Below are 22,401 nucleotides of genomic sequence, written 5' to 3'. Positions count from 1 at the left end.
GTAAAATGAACAAAGTTGAAATGACCATATCTGTGCCAAGAGTTTACTGTTTCTCCACAATGGCCAAAGTTTTTTAGCACTAAAGTGCTGTTAGTGAACCTGCATACAGCTCCTAGTCCCACTGCTTGTGTGATGTGTGTGTCCATTCCACCTCTGCACAGTGGAAGCTGAGCCCTCCCAGGGCTGAAGACTGACAAGGTCAGACTTCATATTAGGTTTGTTTTAAGCAGTGCTTTCAAGCATTTGGGCATCCTTCTATTTAATTTCCTTCTTTGGCACTATATAATACTGTTTTTCTATGGATATGTGCTGCTACTGCTGTTCAGTCCTCTGTATTTATCCCCGCCCCCTCCCCGCATTTGATACAGCAACTGCTGTTGGGTCTAAATCAGTGTTCTTAACTCTTTGAGATCAAGGCTTTACAGGAGAGATGACTGTCAGCTAAAGTTGTTCGGTGTTGTGAATTTTCTGCATGTGGATGCCCTGACAGTAAAGTTGTCCATCTTTTTAGTAGCCTTCATTTTTCAGCAGATGGGCTGTGCTCTGGAGTTCACATACTGTTAAGACTTCTTTGTACTTTTTATGTCTGCGTGGGGTAATGCATTTCTTTAGATTTGAATCTAATATCAAAATAGCATCAGTTTAATACAATGTTTTTTGTATCACCTTTTTTCCTCCAAGCTGGATTTTTATTTTCAGCTCTGACTCTAGCATGTGTTGCTTCATAATTTGGGGGCTTTTGCTTGCTCTTCACATTGTTTAAAAAAAAAAAAAACAAAACCAAAACCCAAACCCACAAAACTCTGTTTTGCTTAGCTCATACAGTATTTCCACTTGGCTCAGAAGATGTGGATTTGTGAGCTGAGGGAATCCTCATTTGGCTGGTCACCCAAGCTTTCTTCAAGAGTATTAGAAGGATCTACAGCTTAAGTTCATCAGAGGGCTGACCTGCTCTAGTCTTAATGAGATTTATTATACATGTACCTTTTGGATTCTATGGCTTTGATCGTCAAATCAATCTGTATAAACCTGTTAGTAAAAGCAAAACTGTTGACAGAAAACTGATTCTTTACACTGAATCTGCCCTGTGTTAGGATTATTGATTTTCAAAGTTAAAATAATACCCCTTGTGCCATTGGCATGCAGTTTATCTGCGGTGTTTGGCTAAGTGCTTGTATTCATGCTTCCCTTCTTAGCTCCGCCAATCTTCTCTCTCAGAAAACCACATTGATCAAAACCTGATATCACAGCTCAGGCTTGGAGAAGGTGGAAGAAACAAATCTAGATGTTACAGTTGATGGGTGATTGTATGTGAATTTTATGAATAAAGCTGCAATCCTAATACACGCAAGCGAGATTGGGAGGGGTGGGTCTTGACCAAACGCGTGTGTGTATTTTCCCTAAAATTGCCTTTGGCTTTCATAAAAGCTTGACAGCATTTAATAATTTAAGTTTTGTTAACTTAAAAAACCTGGGAGTTCTTGACTTGCTCCAAAATAAGTTCCTGTGAACTTTCAGCTTGTCGAATACTGTGGGACTCCAAGGCCTTGAAGGGATCCAGAGGTACTGGAGGGGTATAGATGTGCACCGGTTATCACTGGGTGAAGGCAGAGCATGGGCAACACAAGCAGGGAAACTGGTGTCTGGAATGAGACTATCCGAGTTAGTCTCCTCCAGAGCCGCAGGACATGCAAGATGCTGCAGTAGTTTGGCTTAACTTCTTTGAGTTTGGTGACTTCTATGGCTGTGTTAAATCCCCGTGGAAGATGCAGGTTGACAGGCCTATAATGGAGCTGGCCAGTGAACGCAGTGATTTGACTTGTTCCATCAAGGTTTGGCAAGCCTAATGACTAGGTCATCTCTGGAGCTGTGAAGAAAAATGTGGCTTGTCAATAACAGAATTCATTAGCTTTCCTCTGCTTGTGCTGGGTACATGCAGCACTCGAGTCTTCCGAGGCAAATGCATTGCTGGGTGTAACGCCTTTCCTTTTTTTTTGTAAGTAAACCTATTAATGGAAGCAGAGCGCATAATGTAATCTTAAAATAGCTACTCCATGAATGCAGAAACATTCCACTTCTGACTAATTGGCCATTCAGAATGAGCGTTTAAATACACGCTAGAGACTGAGCGGCAGCTTTCCATATCTGTGTGAATGGAGTTAGACACGTATTGCAGCTCAGAGCTGTGCAGGCATCTTGCTCCTTGTTTTGTTGTCTTACACTGAGATAAGCAGGTGTGGGGTAACTGCTTCTAGCCTGGGAAGCAGAATGCGTATTCTGCTTGCTATCTCTTTAGTTAGGCAGGCAAGCTGATGGGGTTGTTCATTCTCACTACCCCCGAGACTGAGGATCTTGGGAAGGACTAGGCTGATAAACAGTCCTCAAAACCAGATTTCTCTTTCTGTTGGTTGTGAATGACCAGGAACACAAAGAGCTTATGGTCTGAGTCCTGGCTCTAGTGCATAGCTTGAAGAGCTTGGCAAGCACCAGGGAGCCCATGTGCAGTGTTTTTTCTCTGACAGGCTGCTCCACAGCAATGCGTGCTGCTCCAGAGCCTCTGGCTCAGCTTCACAATGAGAATAAGACATGCAGATGGGTGTGGGGGCTGCGGGGGCAGGATCCGTGTGGTCTGTCGGGTCACTGACCTAAAGCCTATCCCAGCTTAAGGATTTCTCTTGCAACTGCTAACTGCCTGCCCAGGGGATGGTGCTAGGTTACACAGGGCTCACTCCCAGGGAACAAGTGCCTTTGGAAGTGGGTAAGGTCTCACCCGTCAGAAAAGGACACGCTTTCATACAGCCACTTGTCCTTGCTTTCTCTGTGCTATAGCAGGGAATAGAGGAGACTCTTCGCAGGATTCCTTTGCATCTTCACTGGGTGTGTTTCACTGTGGCTTTTTTTGGGGGGGCAGGTACTCATCTTCACTGGGTTGGACTGTTGATGCCTGATGTGTAAGGAGGCAGTCCTCATGGTCTGCATGTGCTGAAGTGCATATTACAGTGGCCTCTCCTGGCAGGCTGAGTGAGTGCTGAGGACCGGCTGCATCCTCTTAGTACTGCCTTCATTCTCTTGCCCACGGGGTTCAGCACTAAGGGAGCTGGCTGGTCCAGGTCAGCCAGGCAAAGTCTAAAGAAGTGATTTTCTTTTCCTGACCAGTGTTGCTTTTCCAAATACCACATGGCCTCTATGACTATAATTGTATAGCCATCTCATTTAGACCTGACCTCAAAGGCAAGTTCTCCTCTCCTCCCAAAAAGGGGGATTTTCATGTAAGGGCTTACACTGGTTTAAGGCTGCTTTATCTTAGTACAGCATAAACCTGTTTCTAGTTATCTTAAGGCAGAAAGCAACTGGAGGATTTGGATCGGACTGGATGATTGATTCCTGCTGACTTAAGCAATCCATAAGGAGTGCCTTTTGCCCTTACCTAGCTAATCTTAATTTCCTTTTCTGGCATAGGCAGTAAGTACTTACTCTCCACTGTCCCTTGCAGCAGGACAAAGTTCTGGGAAGTGCCATATTCTTGAGTATTGGCTTCTGCAGCTCTGCTCTTCAGGTGGTTATTTGTGCAAGGCCCCAGCCAAAGGGAAGGGAGAGTTTTAACTGGATTAACCTCAAGAAGAGAGTGTAGGGATTTAGGGATTAAGGAACCAAAGGCAGCCAGCAATCACTGACTTAAAACCTGCTGTAAGAGAGCCAGTCTCTATAGACTGGAAATACAGTCCTTCCTTACCTGCATAGTGTTGAGACTGGCAGTGTTTTTACCTTTGAGGTATTAGAGAAGATGGTCTTAGGGATGCAGGGAATGTGAAAGGTGTCTTCTCTTAAGACTTGTGTATTGATGGCAAACTGTTCATAATTGGCAACTCTTTAAGAAAAAACTATTGAAGCACTGAGTGCTCAGATGAGATCTTAAACTTGGCACTTGGAAGGTATATTGGTGGCTTGCTCCAATATAATGAGAACATCTGGTTTTGATAGACTTGTAGCTCTTCTAACTTCATGCACTCCCCTTTTACACCTTCTACCCTTGCCCTAAAGTGTTTCTATCATGCCATATATTTTTTTCCACTGATGCTATTACGCATCCCCTGCAGGGAAAATCCTAGTAGATTACAGGATTGATAGAAAGATTGGGAGGCACGGGAGAGATCAACAAAAACCTGTTACTAAGGAGACATGAGTTTTAGCATTGTGTCTCTAATGGCCAGTCTGCCGAAGGGAAAACAGATGGTACAAAGGAGGCTGGGATTATATAGGCAAGTACTGCAGGGCCACAAATCTGATACATCTATTGAACTTCAGGGGTCAGGCAAATCTAGGCTTGTGCGAAGACTAATGGAGTTCCTTTGCCTTTGGCACAGTGTTTCTGTCCTTCTGTCATTAAAGGCTGTTCTGGACAGTGGGCTTCTGCATCAGCCATTCCTGCTCCTGGGAACAGTCAGGTTTGGCATGGAGTGAGGGCAAGTGGCTGTATGGAAGCGTGTCCCTTTGACAGGTCAAGCTGTACCCACTGCAGTGGCACTTGCATCCTGAGGCAGGGAAATAACCAAACATAACACTGGTTTAGTGTTTATGCTTTACACTAGCATTCTGGTTTAGTACAGCTTTTCTCCTGTTACTGATATACACATGTAGGAATGTGCCTTCTTTTCTATCCTGGGAGAATGGGAGGACGGGTGGTGGCCACAGTCGCTCCTGGCTTTTGACACAGCCTGGCCTTTATTGCAATATAATGTTTCAGAGGCTTAAATTTCAGGAGTGATGCTCCCAGCTACATGCTGCTCGCTGGGGGCCTGCTTCCCCTGCTGCTGCCTACTGTCTCTGGAGAGACGTGAAACAACACTGCCATTCCGGACTGAGCAGTGGGTAAATAAGCAAAGGCAGAATTCATGCTGGCTGAGGAGAAACAGTGCTGGAGTCACTTTTGCAAGAGACTAATTAAGATCTGTTTTTCTTGTATTTAACTTTCAGGCTCTAGAGAGTGTTGCAGTAAACAGGACACTGATTTGCTAATAGATGGAGAGTGCTAGATGACTACAGTACTAGAATTAATAGCTTGACAGCATTTCCTTTTTTCCTTTTCTCTCCTCCCACAGCAATTTGGACTGATACCCAAATAAACAATAACAAATAGATTTTTGGAGGAGCTGGCTGGGAGAAATAACAAAAGTCAAGGGGCACTCGTTATGCAACTTTGTTCTGCTCATATTTGACTCATCCAGAAAACCCTGTTCTACTCAGCTTCATTTTCCTTTCTCTTTTTTTCTTTTTTCTTCAGCCACTGTTAGAGGAGGTGTTATTATATTTGCTGCCTTGCTTTTGGTCTCTCGGAAACTGCTTAGCCCCTTGTATCTCCAGTTGGCTGTAGGCATGCAGTGCTGAAAGAGTGTAGGCAGAACTCTGCTGTGGAGAAACAGTGTACAAGAGCCTATAAACCAGCTTGTATCAGGCAAGAAAAATGGCTCAGCGTGTTGGCTTAAGTTCCAACAGCATGAGACTAATACCTGGGTGTATTTTTTAAAGAAGTGAGTGATTCTGAGTCGTTTATAACTGTTATGTTCCAGTTCTAGTAGCAGTGGTCCCCTGCCAGAAGTGGGGCAGCTGGGAGGCTGTTCTGCGCCCTGGGGATGGAGGATGTGAACAAGGAGTACGCTTTGTACCTTGTGATTCCCTCTGCAGTGTCTTGCCAGGGAATATCTTCAGGCGTTCCTTTCCCTCTGCTCTCCAAAGACTCTGCTTTGTGTCCTGCATGTACAGAAAGCTGTCCCAGCAATTCCTTTTGAAGTTTTGCCTGAAACACTTGGGGTTTTTTTCCCTACCCAAATGGAGGCTAGAGGTGAAGAGACTTTGCTGCCAACTCCTGCTCTCATATAGGGTCTAAACTCCTGCTGTTAAACCTCTACCAGCCACTTCTGTTCTAGATATGTCACTGCAATAGAGCAGAGACTCCCCGGCTGTGCTCTTGCTTGAATCCAGAGTTATGCAATAGCAGCCTGCAAGTGCCAACGCAGATGCTGCTGCATCCAGACAATGTAGTTGCTTGGATACCTCTTTTTTTTTTTTGGGGGGGGGGGGGGGGGGCGTGTTTTTCTCACAAATGCTAGGTAACAATTTGCAACTTGTAATTGTACCATTGAACACAGATTCAGGTTAAGCAATGTTAAGAATTTGAAATATTAACGACTTCCTCTCAGTATTGCTTTTTAGAGGTTGGGTATCATGGAATTTGGAAAGATTGAGTGTTGTTCTTCTCCCTTTTCAGAGTCTTTATTTCACCTTCTTAAGTGTTAAATAACTTCTCACTCTGAGAATTTTTTTCATCTGGAAAAATCATCTTTTAATTATTGATGGAGTAGGCCAAGGGCCCCAAGTGGCCTGGCCGCTGGTGCTTATAGTTCAGGTAGGTCATGAAGATTTCTGTGCTGCTCCTAATTCATCCACTGTGTTGTACATTCATGACGTCAAGAGGAGATTTGACAGGAGCTTGCAGGGATTGGATCTCGGAGGAGCTGAGTGGGTGAGAATATCTTCTAACGTTCTGGCAGGGAGAAAGATGCTTGCGTGTGACAGCCAGCCACTTGGCTTTAAGAGCGTAGTGCTGAGCTGGCATGGGGTGAAGATGCAACTTAAATGTGTCTCATCGATGGCTGGATGTGCTTTCCTCTGTGCAGTTTAAGGCAAGCTGTCAAAATGAAAAGCCTGTGCCTGGTTATGCTGCTGCTGACCAGGAATTAGATTTTTAACAAGAGAGCTATGCTGGCACAGCTTTGTTCTGGGGACACAGTTATGACATAAATAGGAATGGTATCCAGAGAGCTCTACTATTGTCCCATTGTAGGAATAATGTATTTCATATATGTTGCAGGTGAACCAGCATTGCTTTAGTGACCCTACTATACATTTTGGGAAAAGTCAAAGTTCTGGAGCTGCAACTTGAACTGTGCCTGCACAGAGGCCTAGAATAACGCCCTGGTTTTCAATGAAGATAACTGTAGCAGGGATACAAATGAGGCTGCTGTGAGTGTGCACCAAGGTAAACTAGATGCTGACAGGAAGATGGCTGATTGCAAGACAAAGACCCTTCCCTTTGCAGCGTACCTCCCTTCCTTCCACCCTCCTCCTCCTAAAATAGCTGTTCGGCAGGAGGAGTGAAAGCCAAGTATTTCCCTCTTTTAAAAGCACATTTAATGTTTGCTCATTTCAATGGGAAACTGACTTAAACCAGAAGCTGGTGTTGCGCATCTGCTATGTCTGGTCTACGTCCTTATTTATTGTAATGCTTAATAGTATTGCTCATAAACAATAAAAGATTATCAGTTGCAGTTCCAGGTCTCCAACTTCCCTGCGTAAGGCTCATTAGCAAGTTTGCTTTTCAGGCTCCTTCAACCTTGTTTAGTTCTAGCTGTCTCTTTTTTTTTTTTTTTTTTTTTTTTTTTTTAATGCAGCAGTTCAGGAGACTCCCTCTCCCAGCTGGAAACAGGCCCAGCTTTTAAAGTGAAGATGTCAGCCTGCTGCTGGCTGAGGAGGTGCATGTAGCCATGCTGCTTCTGAAAGCTCTTGAGCGCATTGGAAGGTTGAGCAAAGTCTGTGTATTAACAGGTAGTGACTGGAGGGGGTCTGAGGTGTGAATGTCCATCCTTCATAATTGCATAGGCACAATTTCATGCGTGTAAATGTGTCACCCTGCATGAATGGATAATGAATGGCTGCTCATTGCAGTAACCTGTGGAGCTGGGATTTCATTTTAATCACAGACTGTATGTTGTGTAGAAGCCCTGCCCTGAGATTCACCAGTGTACGCCGCATATCTTTGACTTGGTCTTAGTCAAACTATACCCTTGACATCACAAACAGTTCCATACAGCAAGTGAGTTTTCTCACACTTGTCCCATCACTGTAAGTATTTGTTATTGTTGTAGGGAAACAAATGCTTCTAGATTTTAAGATTTCCAGTGGACAACTTCATTAGCTTTGCCTAAAAGGAGATTAAGCGGGTATCTTCATGGTTCTGGGAGGCATTAAATCTAGCAAAACATCATAATTCTGTTAAATACCTGCCTTTTCTGTCACGCTTGCGCAGTGTTGAAAGGTCTTCTAAAAGTTAGAGGAAAGGCCTATTCAGGGAGACAATAGATTATTTTTTTCTTGGTGTCTGTAAGTGTCTGGAGATGACATGCTACTGCACAGTTTCAGAGAGAAGTTGTGTATCCCTTTGGTGTAGGGATATTTAATGTGAATATGTATCTACAAAGTTTGGTTGGTTTTTTATTTTGTTTTGTTTTTTCCTTTGGGTGTGTCTCTGTGATTAAGGCAAAAGCTGTTGTACTCCCCATCAGGCAAGCTTATTTCACTGAAGAAATTCACTTGACAGTAATCTCCTTTTTAATCTGTTCTTGGGGTGTAGTGTAGCAGGCTGTGTCACACTGTATTTCTCATCCTGACTCTTGTTGTACCAGTTGGAGGCTTCTAATTTTTGTCTTCAAGTGTTTGAGTTTTATTTCTGCAATTTTTAGTGAAGCCTAATCTAAACAAGGTTTGCATAAATCTCTTAGCTCCAGCGGGAAGATGAAAGCTTTGATAAGGAACTTGTTTTTTTCTCTCTCCAGAGTAGGAGCGCAATGTCTTTGACCTAAATATACCAATTACTGACACAGCAAAGTGATACAGAAAACAATCTGGAAGGAATGCCAACCTCTGAATGAACACTTGGCTGCAGAAAGCTATTGCTTATGTGGTACCTCAAACACAGAAGAAATGTGAGGAGGAAAATTGTTCATTCAAAACATTTCATGCAAATAGCGATGGGTGAGAGAGAAATGGCTGGAGAAAGCTGCTTGTTTACCCCTTATCCCTATAGCTTTGGAAAGGTAAAAGCGCTATGCAAAACACAGTGCAGTTCTCCCCTTTCCCGTTTGTGGCCTAGTTTTTGCAGTTTAGCTTTTTGAAGAACTTTTATGTCAAACTTAAAGGCTTCTTGGTAGCAGCTTCTATTTTTAAAAAGTGTTTGACAAATGTAAGTATTTCAAAAAGTAGCGATGAGCTAGCTCTCTAGAGCATACTAGGTGACTTTATAAATTAGTTTCATAACTTTTAATAATGGTTAAGGTTAACCATCTCCAGAGACCGAGGGATTCTGAAGTGAACTGGTTTTCAGTTCGGCTGTGAGACCTATCCTCCATATGTGAGTACTTGCACATCGCTACCATGTTGATGGTTTCCATAATATACCGAATAAATTGGTTCACACAAACTGCTGCAGATTTCTGGTTGTCTTTGTTCTCCATGCTGCAGCTGTGGAAGTTGCAAACTCTAGCTGCCCATTTTTTTGGTGGTCAAATCACCCTTTTTAGTACCAAACTGCTACTAGACAAAGTCAGGCTGGATATGGTACCTGTTACAGTTCAGTATCCCCCCTCCAGCCCTGGAAGCTCTAGCTGGTGAATTTATGTGTAGTCTTGGGCTTCTTGCAAGAAAAAAGGGAACCTTCTATCAACCCAGGTTTTCGAGTCAGCCCTTGTTTCTTTTTACCAGCCAGAGTGTTGTTGCTGGCACTTCAGCCTTGCTGCAAATGCAGTATGTGTGGGCTTTTTGCTAACAGTTTATTTAAGAGATTGATACAACTCAGACTACTGTATGAAAGTCTCTCTGCTACAGAAATGTGTAATAGATATTTGGCAATCTGACTCAAACATTTGTCTTTCTTTGTTCCAGCAGATGTTTTGAGATTATTGATAGGACCAGCCTTGTGCAGGGCCTGCTGTTGAATAGGCATCTGTCAAATATTTCATCTTGGAAGGTGTTGAACTTCAGTTCTATGTGATGTCCATGCACAGATCCTGGTCCCCTGGACTTCAATGGCCTCTATTCAGTTTCTTCTTTGGGCATCTAATGCCAGTCTCGTGCAGATGGTGGATACCCCAGGGCACCTCTAATGTCACTATGTGTCTGTGTCAAGGGTTGATTTGAGTCCTAAGTAATCTGAACGTCCAGTAGATGCTCTTATCTCTAGGTGACTTGTATTGCATTAGAGGAGAGGCTGTGGCTGCAGTAATGGCACCCTCTCTGCAATACTCAACCAGACTGGGTTATCCATGTGTTGGGCAATAGTTGGGGGAGGGTGGTTTTTGTACTGACTTGCTTAATAGTTGCTGACACACAAGGAGAGCTCCTGTATGGAGGAGCTTGCACTGCACTGTACGGCTGTAGCCCAAACAATACACTGGGAGACTGGTGGATGCTATGCAGAGGAGTATTTGCATGGTTTAACAACTGGATCGGTGCCTGGCTGCACAGCCTCCGATTTGACTAAAGCAGCTGCCTTCTTCCCAGCAAAGGTCATGTTGGGCTCAGAAGCACTTAGTGTGTGTTTGAACAACTGGATGGGATCTAGCCAAGGAAAGGGTAGGCAGAGAACTAGAAGATCGCTCATTTAATTACAAGTCTTTCTTTGTAGTACCTCCTTTGAGACTGGGTCCAGAGTTGTTCACGTGATGGTGGCTTGACAATGTTAAGTGAAAAGCCTCTCTGATGGCATGGCTACATCTGAATCTTGCTGCGGGTTTGGGGGGATCTATATTACCTCATTTTGTGTTGTATAAATAAGAAGCTGCCAGTTGCACTTCACTAGGAGAGGTGAAAAGGCTCCAAGTTCTTTATCTCACGTAGCTTCTCACAAAGTTCCTTCTGGGTTGCACAAGGCCTCTCTGCCCCCTTTTAATAAGGATCTCTTTAAAAAAGAACAATATTGACTTTGAAAATGAACAGCTTCAAGAAATGAGTGTGGTTTCACATCCACCTCTGGGTTCTGCCTTCCTATGAGGAATTCGGGATCACTCACTGCTGGCGTTTGCTGTGCAGAGGATTCCTGTAAAAGGGGAAAGTGTACCAAACAATGAAAATAATTAAGTTGCCCATCCAAAAAGCAACACCTAGCCAAGATTTAGAAAATGGAGAAGGGGGAGAGAAGTTCTGTAATGTCTGAAGTGTGCACGTCACAGCTATGAGCAAAATGTTGACTTGTGGGGTGAAAACTGTCTAAATTGTCAGTGCTGTCTTGATATTGATGCCTGTGACCACTGACACTCCCGATAAAAACACTTCCCAGGCATTGTCTTTACAGTCAGGTATGTTGGCATAAAATCATATGTAGCAAGCAGTTATTAAATTGGAATGTCTTTTAAGGTTTGAAAGATGTGTTTTTAGGGTGTAGTCTGTGTGAAATGTTCCTTGGTTAATAGAAATGTAGTGATTGTTAGACGCATGGCTTATGCTAATAATCATATCTCTTACAGTAAAAGAACTTGCTGTGATGTTCCTAATGTTAAATACAGGCAGACAGCTCCAGTCCCTGTACGTAAGAATGCAGATTGAATCTTGTTTATCATTACATCAGTCTGCAAAAAGGAGATTTATAAGAGCAGAATTGTTTGCGTGACATGGAGTGACTCCCATTGTATAGAACAGAATAGCACTCAAAAAATTTCTCTCTTCTCCCTTGCCCTTTTGATGACAGATAGTTGGCAGTGGATCAAAGCACAAACAGGATTAATGTTTTGCATATTCTGTCCTACATGGCCTGAAAGGAGCAGAGATGGAATTTTTCATCTTTCATTTTGAACTGCATTTAATATCGTGGCCTAGTTTAGAGCTATGCGACTCATTCCTTCCATTTCCCCCGAGGCCTCTGTTTCTGGTCAAGGAAAGCAGGGCATGACTCCCTCTGGACCTCATCAGTGCTGTTCAGCTTCCTCCTCGTTGCAGGCTGGTGGAGGAGGCTGGTTTGAGGCTGGAGCAATCCAGCATCAGGAATTTTCAAGTAGCATTTGTGGAAGCTGCTGTCTCTTGCACCTATTGCTGTGGTTACAGCATGGGTGCTACAGGGCACAGGGAACCTGGGGCTGGGGCAAGATCCAAGGTTCTTGCTACCGCCTGTGCGAAGGCAGCTTTAAAAGCTGAAGTGGGTCATTGTCACAGGTCACGCCTCCAAATACCTGGTTTCAGTGTCCAAGCACGCTTCTCAAATGTAAACTGCCTTCCCAAATATGTCTTCAGAAAGGAATGTTTTGGTCCACTTTTTGGCTGATGAATTGTTGCACTGGCAGCAGTATTTCCTTATCTTTGGAAATATACTGAAAATAACATGAAAATTTGAAGGTGCTTGTTTTAGTAGTCGTGTCAGTATCAGAGTCATTTGCTTCACTGAAGCTTCCACTTGACCATGCATTGGGCACGTCTTCTCTGTCCTGCCCTCCCCTCTAGTGGGGTGACTTGTCATTGCAGCTTAGTTTTGGCTCACAGTTACTAAGGTTTTTGTGATGTTTTGCAGCTGCAGAATTTCATAGTGACCAGAACACAGCGCAGAGAACTGTAGGATGGGTATGGTATACACTGGATGGTAGCATGGACTTGTGGAAGAGGAGAAATAGTAGTGGTGGGATATGTGAAATGTGGGAGCATTGGCTGTATCTTCTTCTGTGCTGAATGCCCTCTGTCCATGAGAACGTATGGAGGCATTTGCAAAGGAGATAACCTGAATCTGACCACTCTGTAAATACCAGGAAAAACATGAGAGACAGGGAAGGAGTAGGCTGCAGGCTGGTCAGAGTTGCTGATGAGAAGAGGAGGAGGTTAGTGAAGGTTAGTTTTGTTCCAGATAGCATCCTGGGTACTGGCGATGGCTCTCTTGCTCATATCGCACTTGTCTACAGTTCTGTTTTTGTAGACAGTCAGCTATATTCTGAATAGATGTGTTTCTCACACAAATCTGCTACATTTATGTCTAATATTAAAGAGATCTTGTAAGAGCTTCAGCAGGGACAGATGGTAATTGATTGGGCCATGTCTAGCCTCCTCCACACTGAGCTCTTGAGGGCTGAATTTTGAGTGGAGCTAAGATAATGAGCTGCATATTTCAGGATCTTCTCCTGTCATTTCTGGGACTTTTGGCTATGGCATACCAGGCTTGCCAGTTGCTGTGACAAGGATTTTTTTGGCATGTGGAAATGGCCATTCATTATACACTAAAAATGTTTGCATAGCTTGGGTTCTTGAACAGCGCAGTAGAGATTTCAAGTGCTCTTTCAGTTGTTCTACCTTACTGTGGGTTTGAGGAGCTTGTTCTCTAGCCAAATATAGGCTTTTGAGCTGTTTTGGCTTATTCAAAAACCCCATCATGTCTTTAGCTGTCCTGCATGTAATGAAACCTCTTCCCATCCCCTCTGACCTCTTCCTCTTGTCCCCTGCCCCCCCCCCCCCCCCGCCCCAGGTCAACCTTTTTTTTTTTTTTTTTCAACCCAGGGAACTCGTTGGAGCTTGTACTCTGGCAGGATGTGAGAAGTTCCAGTGATAACAAACATACCCACAACAGCTAATGGTGTTTTCAACAGGACTTGAGATAAATAATGAATTTGTTCAAAGGAATCTAACTGCACAGCTGATGCTGGCTTCTGGTTTCTTCTCTTGCTGATCTTGTTCAGGACACTTAGCACACTAAGTCCTTAAGGTGATGCAGCATCCTGAGTGAAAGGTGTTGTGGTTCTAGTGTCTTTCTTATGCTCAAGTTTGTCACCCCCATCTAACACCACCATCCTAATGCTGTGAGGCCGTTACATCAGGCCATGCCACCCAAAGTAGTGGGATGGGATTGGGGACTGGGCAAAGCCAGTGGTGGTAACTGTAGTGCTAGTGTCTTTCAGTTTAATAGGGCTGTGATACTTGACTGACTGACCCTTCAAAGATCTGAATCCTCATCCTGCAGATCTTGTGTGCATGTTTTATTTGTGGGGTTTTTTTAACTGCTGCTACAAGAACTTGTAGTACATGCGTTCGTTAAGGAGAAGCCATTGAGATGTGTTGCGAGTTGTCCGCTGCTCCTAGCAACTAGTAGTGTAAAGGACATGCCACATCCCTCTGTTTCTGCAGGCAGATCTCTAGAAGCTAGTGCAGAGTCTGCTCAGGATAACCCAGAGAGACCCTATGCTCTCAAATGCAGGGGCAATAGACAGTTGTCCACACTGGCACAGCCCAAGGTGAGTTTAAGTCTGCATGCTATATCTGTTTGCCATAACTGGTGCGTGGCACTGAGGAGGTGGCCTGTGTGTCTTCTCTGGTGACATCAGCTGCCTGGCTAAGAGGAGCACTGTGTGATCTTAGGGATCGGAGCTATCCTTTTCACCACAGTATTTTCTACTCCAACCTACTGGGAGTTACCTGCACTTTCCACTACTGGGGAGAGAAATGAATATACACTCTTTCGGGAAGTGCTAGTAATTAGGATTACAAATTTAGGGGAAGAGGAGCAAGGCAAGGAGGTATGAGAAGTATTTACTACTGAAGTAGACTTTCTTTGCTTGCTGTAGAAATGCAGGTACTTACTGTTTCATGCATGCAAGACAGTTAAACGCTAGCGAAATGCTTGGAAGTACTTGCTGTCTTACTTTTGCAAACCTAAAATGCTGCTGTTACCACCTGTCAAGCCAAAATAGGCCAAAATACAGAATGACCAGCATGGTCCATGGAACAGCTACTGCCCCTGAGGCATTAAGCAACGCAGTTGAAATGTGTGGAGACTTTGGCTGTGTGGGGTGCATGGATCGCCAGGACAGCTGTCCAGTGTCTGGAGCTGTGGACAACAAATAGTCTGGCTCAGATAGGTCCAGAGCCAGTGTGGTTATTACAAAAGCTTGAATAATGGAAAGTGACTTTACGCCATTGGATTCTTTAGCAAGGCCAGTCTCGGGGCTGTATCCCAGAGAGTATCCCGGAGTGTCCTGCCAGACAGGGAACGCAGCTGACACTTCATCTTGGGAACAAGGGCTTGGCTCCCTGGTCTGAAAGAGCTCTGTGGCTGTTCATGTGATGACTGCTCTTCATCTGTGTATTTGCACCCTTCTGAATGATGCTACAGCTTGTTTTCTGTTGACTGTGGAGTTCATTGGTGTTTTCATTTTGAAGGGGTCAGGAATGCTAGCTTCCTTATCGAGTTGCTGCGCTGATTCTAAGGTATGGTGAGTAGAAGGTATTCCTGCCAGCTCTTGCTTGTTGTAGATGGTTTGCAGGTTTTAGCTTGAATTTGTGGTTGCAGGTGGCTCCAAGTGAACTATTTCATGGTGTTGTTCTAGTTCTGTTCTTAGAAACAGAAGACCAGTAGAAAGCATGCATTTTCTAGTTACTCATATCTCTCAGATTCAGATCATTTAAATAAGAGAGAAACAGAATATCCAGCAGGCATATCTGCATTTAACTCTATGAAAAAATGAACTGAGTGTGATCTTCACATCCAATAGGCACAAAGAATGTAGTTCAAAAGATTCTCAGGAAAAAACTTCTGTTTGTGTGGTTATCTTATGGAAACTTAACTTTTCCACTCCTCCCCTTTTCTGAGCTTGATGCTTTTATGTGTTAGTTTCTGTAGGTTTTGTAAATGTGTCTATTCCAGAATCTTTCCCTCTCCTGTCTCTTCCCTTCCTCTCCTGCCCTGGGCGGCAGGTAGGTACATGTCCTCTTTGGTGGGGCTGAACCAGCGGCCCGGGGACATGCAGTTCCTCATTTCCTTTTTTCCATCAACTTCATTTGGAATTGACATTTATCTTGTTTTCCAGCCTTCCCCCAGCCCATGAAATCTCTTACGCACCTTTCCTTAGTTTCTATCTGTGTGCCGTGGTATGTAAAACAGAAATCAGTGTGTGCATGATAGAGCATCTTCCAAATTGCTCTCCTGAAGCAAGCTGAGGAGGAAGAAAAGGATAGTTTCCCTTCTCAGAAGAGCTGTATAGTCGCCCCTGGGTTGTTCATGGGAGAATGTTATCAAAGCCTATTGCAGAGGTGTTTGGGCAGGGACCAGTGCTGGGGAGGAGAGCACCATGACTGTGTTTGGTATAAATCGAACTTCATCCTTGTGTGAAACACCATCACTCTCTGCTGATGTTTTGGCTTCGGGGTTTCAGCTCTTCTGCAGGTGTTTGCAGAAAAGCAACTCTGGACTCTCTTTATCCCTGCTTTCCTGCTTCAGAAGCACAGTAGAAGTGCATCATTTTTTGTTTGCCTTCAGGAGTATTATAAAATGACTCGTGAGTAATGCAGTGAACATGACCGTTCACTCTACTATTGCCATGATACAACGTGTGCCAGCATCTTTGCTCATGAGAGGATGTGTTCATCTTAAATGATGATGGGATGAGTGATAGAAAAAGGACAGAAATGGAATAACTGTACTGGAGCTTGGGAAAAGTTAGATAGAAAAGAGCTCTGTACCCAGTTAGGGGAAAAAAAAAAAATAATGAACACTTCAGAGAATTACGTGCCCCCCCCCCCCCCCCCCCCCCCCCCGCATGACTTCATTAGGAGAACACTAGCAACCCTGTTGTCATAGAGGCACAGGTCCCTTGCAACTACCTGCTTGCTGGTTTGTGTCTTGAAAAAAATGACCAAAATACATCGTGCCATACTGAGGTCTTGCTCTTTACTGTGGGTCAATTCTGTGCAACTCCTGTTAGACTTTACACTGCCAGTAAATGGTGGGCACTCACTGGAGAGGAGATCTTCTGCAGGAAGGAAGCCCAAAGCAAGCTAGTCACAAAATTATCTTTTTGCTTCCTTTGTCACCTTCTGCTGAACTCTGGTTTTCTTCGGATGCCCTTGCCCTGACTGAATGCTTGGTATGTTTTAAAATGTGTTTGGTCCTGCGGACCTACACGAACGTAGTAAGTTTTCAGTGATAAGACAGATCCTGTACCCCATCGCCAGCCAGTGCCTGGCAATGCATATGTAAATGTACTGTGAAGCAGAATTAGTTGCTGAGATCTCTCTACTGAGGTATTGCTTTGGGCTTTAGTAGGTAGGCCTAGTAAAATTCCACAGCATGTTAGAGATAGCGCATATTAATTTTGTATCTAAAGCAGCGTAGCATGTCAAATTTCTACTTTCTAGTCTATCTGCACTCACCCAATCCTGTTTGGTAGGGTTATTGCTTGCTGGTTTTGTGGATTCTTACACTTGATTGCTGACACTGGACTATGAATTCATATGATCTACATAAAGGTAATAAAACCCAGAGGTTTTTGCCCGGAAGTAAACTATGTGTTTGGCTCTTGGTCTACCTTGTTTGGCAGGGGTCATTTGAAGTCCGTGCAAATTCTTGTAATGTTGAGTTTTTAAAAGGGTTTTGAGAGAACATGAAGTGACAGCTGAGCAGAAAGTGAGTTCCTCTATAGTGACAGCTACGTGCAGAAGCAGTGAGAGTTTCCTTTGTCTTCTACCATCAAAAACCAGTGAAATGCAAGTCTTTGGATTCTGCATACATTAAAGCATATTAACTTTTTTCTCCTTTCCTATGTATGCAGGAGGCAGACAGTGGGGAAGAAGAATGCCGGTCCCAGCCCAGAAGGTAAGATTGTCACTTGAGGCTTGCAAGAGTCCTCGAGGATACCTTTCTGTGTGAAATGTTCCACAGGGCTTTTTTTGTTGTTCTGGCATGTTCTGCGAACATGCATCATTTTCTGCCTATTGTTAATGTTGCACAACTGTCTTATGTGTACCTTACTGAAAAATATATTTAACTATAGCCTAAATGATGCTCCCAGTAAAGGGGTTGCTGCAGCAGGAAACGGGAAAAGTCAGATTACACACTGAAAAATACATATGGGGAACAGTTCACAAAGAAGTCAGTGAGTATATTCTCCAAACTGTTGTTTGCATCCAAGAAGGAGTGTCTTGCCTGTGGACATGTTCTGAGTAAGATGGTGATAACTCCATTTCTCTGTGCATGTGGAGACTTTGCTTAATCCTGGTTGTGTTGTTCCTTAGTTCCCTCCAATGCTGTATGTTGTTTCTCAGGATTTGGCCCATCATCAGAATATTCTGAGGAATAACCATACTAATAAACTCTTGTTCTCTGGTTAAAAAGTCTCTGTTGCCAACAGGGATTGTTGGATTATCCTAGGTAGCAGGAGCATCACAGGAGAGACTTCAGCAGTGATAGTCATCCTCTAGCTGTGTTTCTTTTCCTGGTTAGGCCCCTGTGTACGTCTTTGGGATTTGTGAAAAGTTGTACTTCTAGAAGCTAAAGTACAGGGTAATCCTATGCCATAAGGGCACCTGCTGCTTAAAATAGTATGTTCAATGGATGCGTAGGTATTTGCCACTGATGCAGGTGGTCAAACACCTACTCCAAAGTTAGGAGGTTATTTGCAGGGATTTTTTTTTAATTGGGATTGTTTTGCATGGAGATGTTCACCTTTCATAAATGCTGATTTCACTTGCTTCAGGAAGAACCTTTTTTGATAAGTGCTTATCCCTAAAAACCAAACAAACATTGAAACTCAACTGATTGAACAGTGACAAATATGAATCGTGATTTTATAATGTAGTTGTAGTCTTAAGGGGTAGACTTCTTGAAGTCTTGTAAGCTTTGTCTCCTATCCTCTAAGCCATCAAAAGAATTATTTCAGTTAAACTTAATGAAAGCAAAAAGTGTATATACCAGGTAACTTCTCCAGCAGCAGGAGCGCTTTCTTGGCTTAAAGTGTTGCGGTCAAATTTTACGAAAGGCATAAGATTCCCTCCAGAGCAAGTAAAGGGGAAGTGAAGGTGAAATAGTTCTCCTTATATGAGCGATGTGGCTGTTACAGTTCCTTGCTTAATGTTGTTTGTGTGAGTAGGTAACAACAGAAGCCATAATTTCTACTATTTAAAAGGCTTTCAAAAGTACTTAAAAGATTTGGGCTTTGGATTTGGGGCCAACTTGGATGCATCTGCAAAAGAAAAAGCTGTCCTGGTTGCACATTCTCATGATTTCACTGTAGTCCTATGATTGTGTGGCCCGGGGAAGGTGACTGGTCTGTTTCTTTCAGTCTTCTACCCTTGAAGATGATTTAAGAATTGCTGTTTCTTCATTTTACAGCTTTCATGACTGAGAGGAAAGCTGGAAAGCACAATTCCCAAAGGTTCAAACTGAACTCAGCTAAACTCTGATTTTTAATTTCACTCTTAGCCTTCCAGCAGTCACAAGATCAACTCATGACTTGATCTCAGTATACATAATGTATTGGATGGGGATGGGAGGTATTTAATTGTTGTGGGTACTTAACAACAATTGTAGGTTAGGTTTGAAACAAGCATTTTTTAATATATTTTAAATAACTTCCTGGGGTAGGAAATGACAAGCTGCTGTTGATGTGGTGATCTGAACTCTGTGACTCCTGTTGCTGGGGTCAGAAAGCTAACTGAAACCAGGATCCTTCTTAGGGAAAGTAAGGGGGTGGGTGTTAAATGTGTTTGGTTACGATAGGATAAAAATAGTACAGTCAAATGTGGTAAGTAGTCAACCTGGAGTCCTGCTGTGGAGGAGCAGCAGATGTCTATAAACAGCTTTTGAGTGTATCTACTCCCCAATTTTCAAGGGAACACAGCAAGTTGTAGCTATTAAAAATCCAGACAGTAAAGAGGCAATGGACTGAATTTGGCTTTAAAAGCAAAGGTACGTTATCAGTTGCAATGTTGCCGAAGTAGTGCGCTGCAGCAGCCTGACATTCCTAGCTGCCTGCCTGGGCAAGGCCAGGCTGGTGAAGTTCTCCTGAGGCGTAATTCAGGTGACCTGGCTGTAGCTACAGTCAGTGTTTGGGGTGGAATTTTTGCTATTTGTAAAATTCTTCTGACGAGGAGTCCTTCTGTCTCCTGCACTCATGTAAAATTTGTTCAAACACTACCTCAGGGTAGCATGGTTGGCATCAAGCAGGCCCAAAGTCATCCCGTTAACTAGTCCTGTTAACTGGACATTGAATGCAAGAGTACTACTGTGGCTAAAAGCATGTTTGGGTTAATAAATAACACTTCAATATTTATTAAATAGGATGTTAGTGCATAGAGATGTTAATGCTTGCAAGGGAATTGGCGTAAGACCTAAGGATAAGCACATAGAAATGTTCAGTGTCAGAAGATTTTTACAGTGATCAGTCTTGAAGATCACTGAGTATAGCCTTCATTTCCATTCTTCTGAGTCCCTATGTCTCTGCAGAGTCTAGGGATTGCTGTCTCAAAAGAGACAAACGTTCCACTTAGATCCAGCTCAACAGCGTTGCTAGTCCTGTGACTAGCAATTTCTAGATAGCTTCTTGTGTTAGGTTTCTGCTGTTTATCATTTTCTCACTGATGAGATATGGGATATATATTGAGGTGAAGGGGAACATGCAGGAAAGACTGGCAGTAGGACAGCAGGAGTGACGAGTGCTTGTTGAGCAGAGGCTATGAAGAGCAAACAGTCTAAAGTGTCCTCCAAAGAGGCAGAGAAGTGAGTTTCAAATAGGAGCTTAAACTTGTACATAGGTACATAAAGATCATCATACCTAAAACAAATAATCTGTCTAGTTGCTGACCTGTTCATGCTCTTTACGATCTAACACCACAGAGGACTGATTGCGTGGACTCAAGTCTCGCAGACAAAGGAGAGGAAGTGTGTGAAAATGTTGTTTAAACTTAAACCTGCTCCACAGAGCAGTCAAACGACATGACAAGTCTGCACTCGCCACAAGACTGCTTCTGCCAGCACCATCATGGAATGAGGAGCTTTCTGCTTTGTGAATTAGCACAATCCACTTAAAGCTTTTCTCCAAAAGATGGAAAGAGCTATTAGATATGCAGAAAGAGAGTTCATGTGTGCTCTGCAATTATCCTTGGAAGATGCTTGAAATGGTATTTTCTGCGAACTCTTTTGTACTGATGCAAAGAGGAATGGTTTGTTTTCCTACTTCAGGAAAGTACTTGGGTATACTGAACACGGACCTAATTTTTATAAAGACTTATATCTGTTACTAAAAACCAAGGCAAATTAATACTGCAAATACATGAAGCTGAGCAAATGGGTGAAAACCAGCTTGGGTTCTGGAACTTTTTTTCTTGCACCCAAGCCCTGCTCTGGGGGAAGCCCAGGAGAGTCTCTGTACCCTGCCGTAGCTGTGACCATTCTTGCAGTTTATGGGCAAGATCTGCAAACCTTTGATGTGGGTCCAAGTTCTTGCTCTGGAGTCCCTGATCGAGCCAGTCCTTGTCACCTGTCTAACCCTTGGCTAATGGGACTAAGACAGAATACTGCCTAAGCAGATGTCCTGAACAATCTATTTATTACATTTATTACCTTCATAGCTACCTTCTAGACATTTTTGTTGGACTATCTGGAGGCTGTACAGCTAGCTGGCCTGTGCATCTCTCCTGTCCCCAGACGTGCTGCTGCCATGCTGAATACACTCTTAATGGATTGTGTTAACAATCTCTTTGCATCATCCCAATGTTCTTAAAACTTACCTAAAATGCACGTGTACTGAGCTTTGAGTTGTGTTTACACTAACTGACCTATTGACATTAAGGTGTTGTGTGCTCTGTGCCAAGGTTGCAAGGATTGAGCATCTTTGTTCTGCTGACAAACTGTATCTCCAGGGCCCGGGGCAGCAGCGGTGCTGCAGTCTGCATTGGATTCGCTGTCAGGATCTGCCAATTGCTTTTTGGGTTTATGTTTGAAATGGTGCCTCTATTTCCACGCTATCTGTGAATTTACCACTTCTGTGTGCCTTGAAACAGCTCTGGTTACTGAAATGCAGCATTTGAGTCTGCACAGTAACTGCTGCATATAAAATTGGGTAAGCTGTATTGCCTAGCGAGGCTGCTGGGGACTTCAGAGGAATTCTTTGAACTTTTATGGCCTGGCGCTTGGTCAGACTGAAGTCCATTTGCTTAGGTAAAGCTGAGGAGCCTGTCACTGCCTTCAAGTGCCACAGAGAGTGATTAGGTCCTGCTCGAAATCTAGTGTTTGTTACCTGAAAGTGTTCTCAAAAGGTGCTTGTCCTCCCTTCTTCAGGTGGGGATGGGAGGGTGGTGTTAAAAAAAAGGGGAAAGAAAAGAAAAAAAAAAAAAAAACAAAAACCAAAAAAAACCCCAAAAAACCAAAAAACCCCAACCCAACACCTTATGCTTACCTTCTGGTTTGGTTTTTTTAGTCAAAATAGTTCCTTCCAGGAGTGAACTGGGAAGGAAGGCAAATCAGATTATTGCCATGATAACAGTTGGATGTGCCAAGATGCCTCCAGGTTTCAAGCTGCGAGTAAATACTTTTTGTTTTAGGAGTGGAAGACCACAGTCTGATGCAGGAACTTATGGTTTGTAACAGTATAAAAGTTGTTTTCAAATAGTAAGTGGAATTGGTGCATGTGTTTCCCTGTATGGGGCAACAGCTCAATAAATTGTAAGCCAACTTGTTTGATTTTTAAACTGACACCCACTGTAAGCTTCTCCCTACCTGAGGGTTACGGCAGATGCGTGCTAGTCTCTGGGAGAAAGAGGGGATTGATTCTGTGATGCCAAATTGACTGCACTTCAGAAGGCTCATTTACAGTCCACACTGAGATGTGTGAA

At 43.4% G+C, this 22,401-nt stretch overlaps 1 protein-coding gene across 3 annotated transcripts in view; it reads left to right on the top strand.

Annotated features, from left to right (window-relative positions):
- The window catches only part of SSH2 (slingshot protein phosphatase 2), a 105,105-nt gene that overhangs the window by 17,735 nt on the left and 64,969 nt on the right, over positions 1-22,401 (top strand). For 2 of the 3 annotated variants that reach the window (XM_041126751.1, XM_030027621.1), the window contains exon 2: positions 17,343-17,386. In XM_041126751.1, the coding sequence (XP_040982685.1) occupies positions 17,343-17,386 (44 nt within the window). Of the gene's footprint in view, positions 1-14,937; positions 15,004-17,342; positions 17,387-22,401 lie in introns of those variants that run through there. The other variant, XM_041126750.1, reaches the window with a different exon arrangement.

The sequence above is a fragment of the Aquila chrysaetos genome, chromosome 10 (genome assembly GCF_900496995.4).
Source record: "Aquila chrysaetos chrysaetos chromosome 10, bAquChr1.4, whole genome shotgun sequence".
In the NCBI taxonomy this organism is placed as follows: domain Eukaryota; kingdom Metazoa; phylum Chordata; class Aves; order Accipitriformes; family Accipitridae; genus Aquila; species Aquila chrysaetos.
This window is presented reverse-complemented; position numbering and strand designations above follow the sequence as displayed.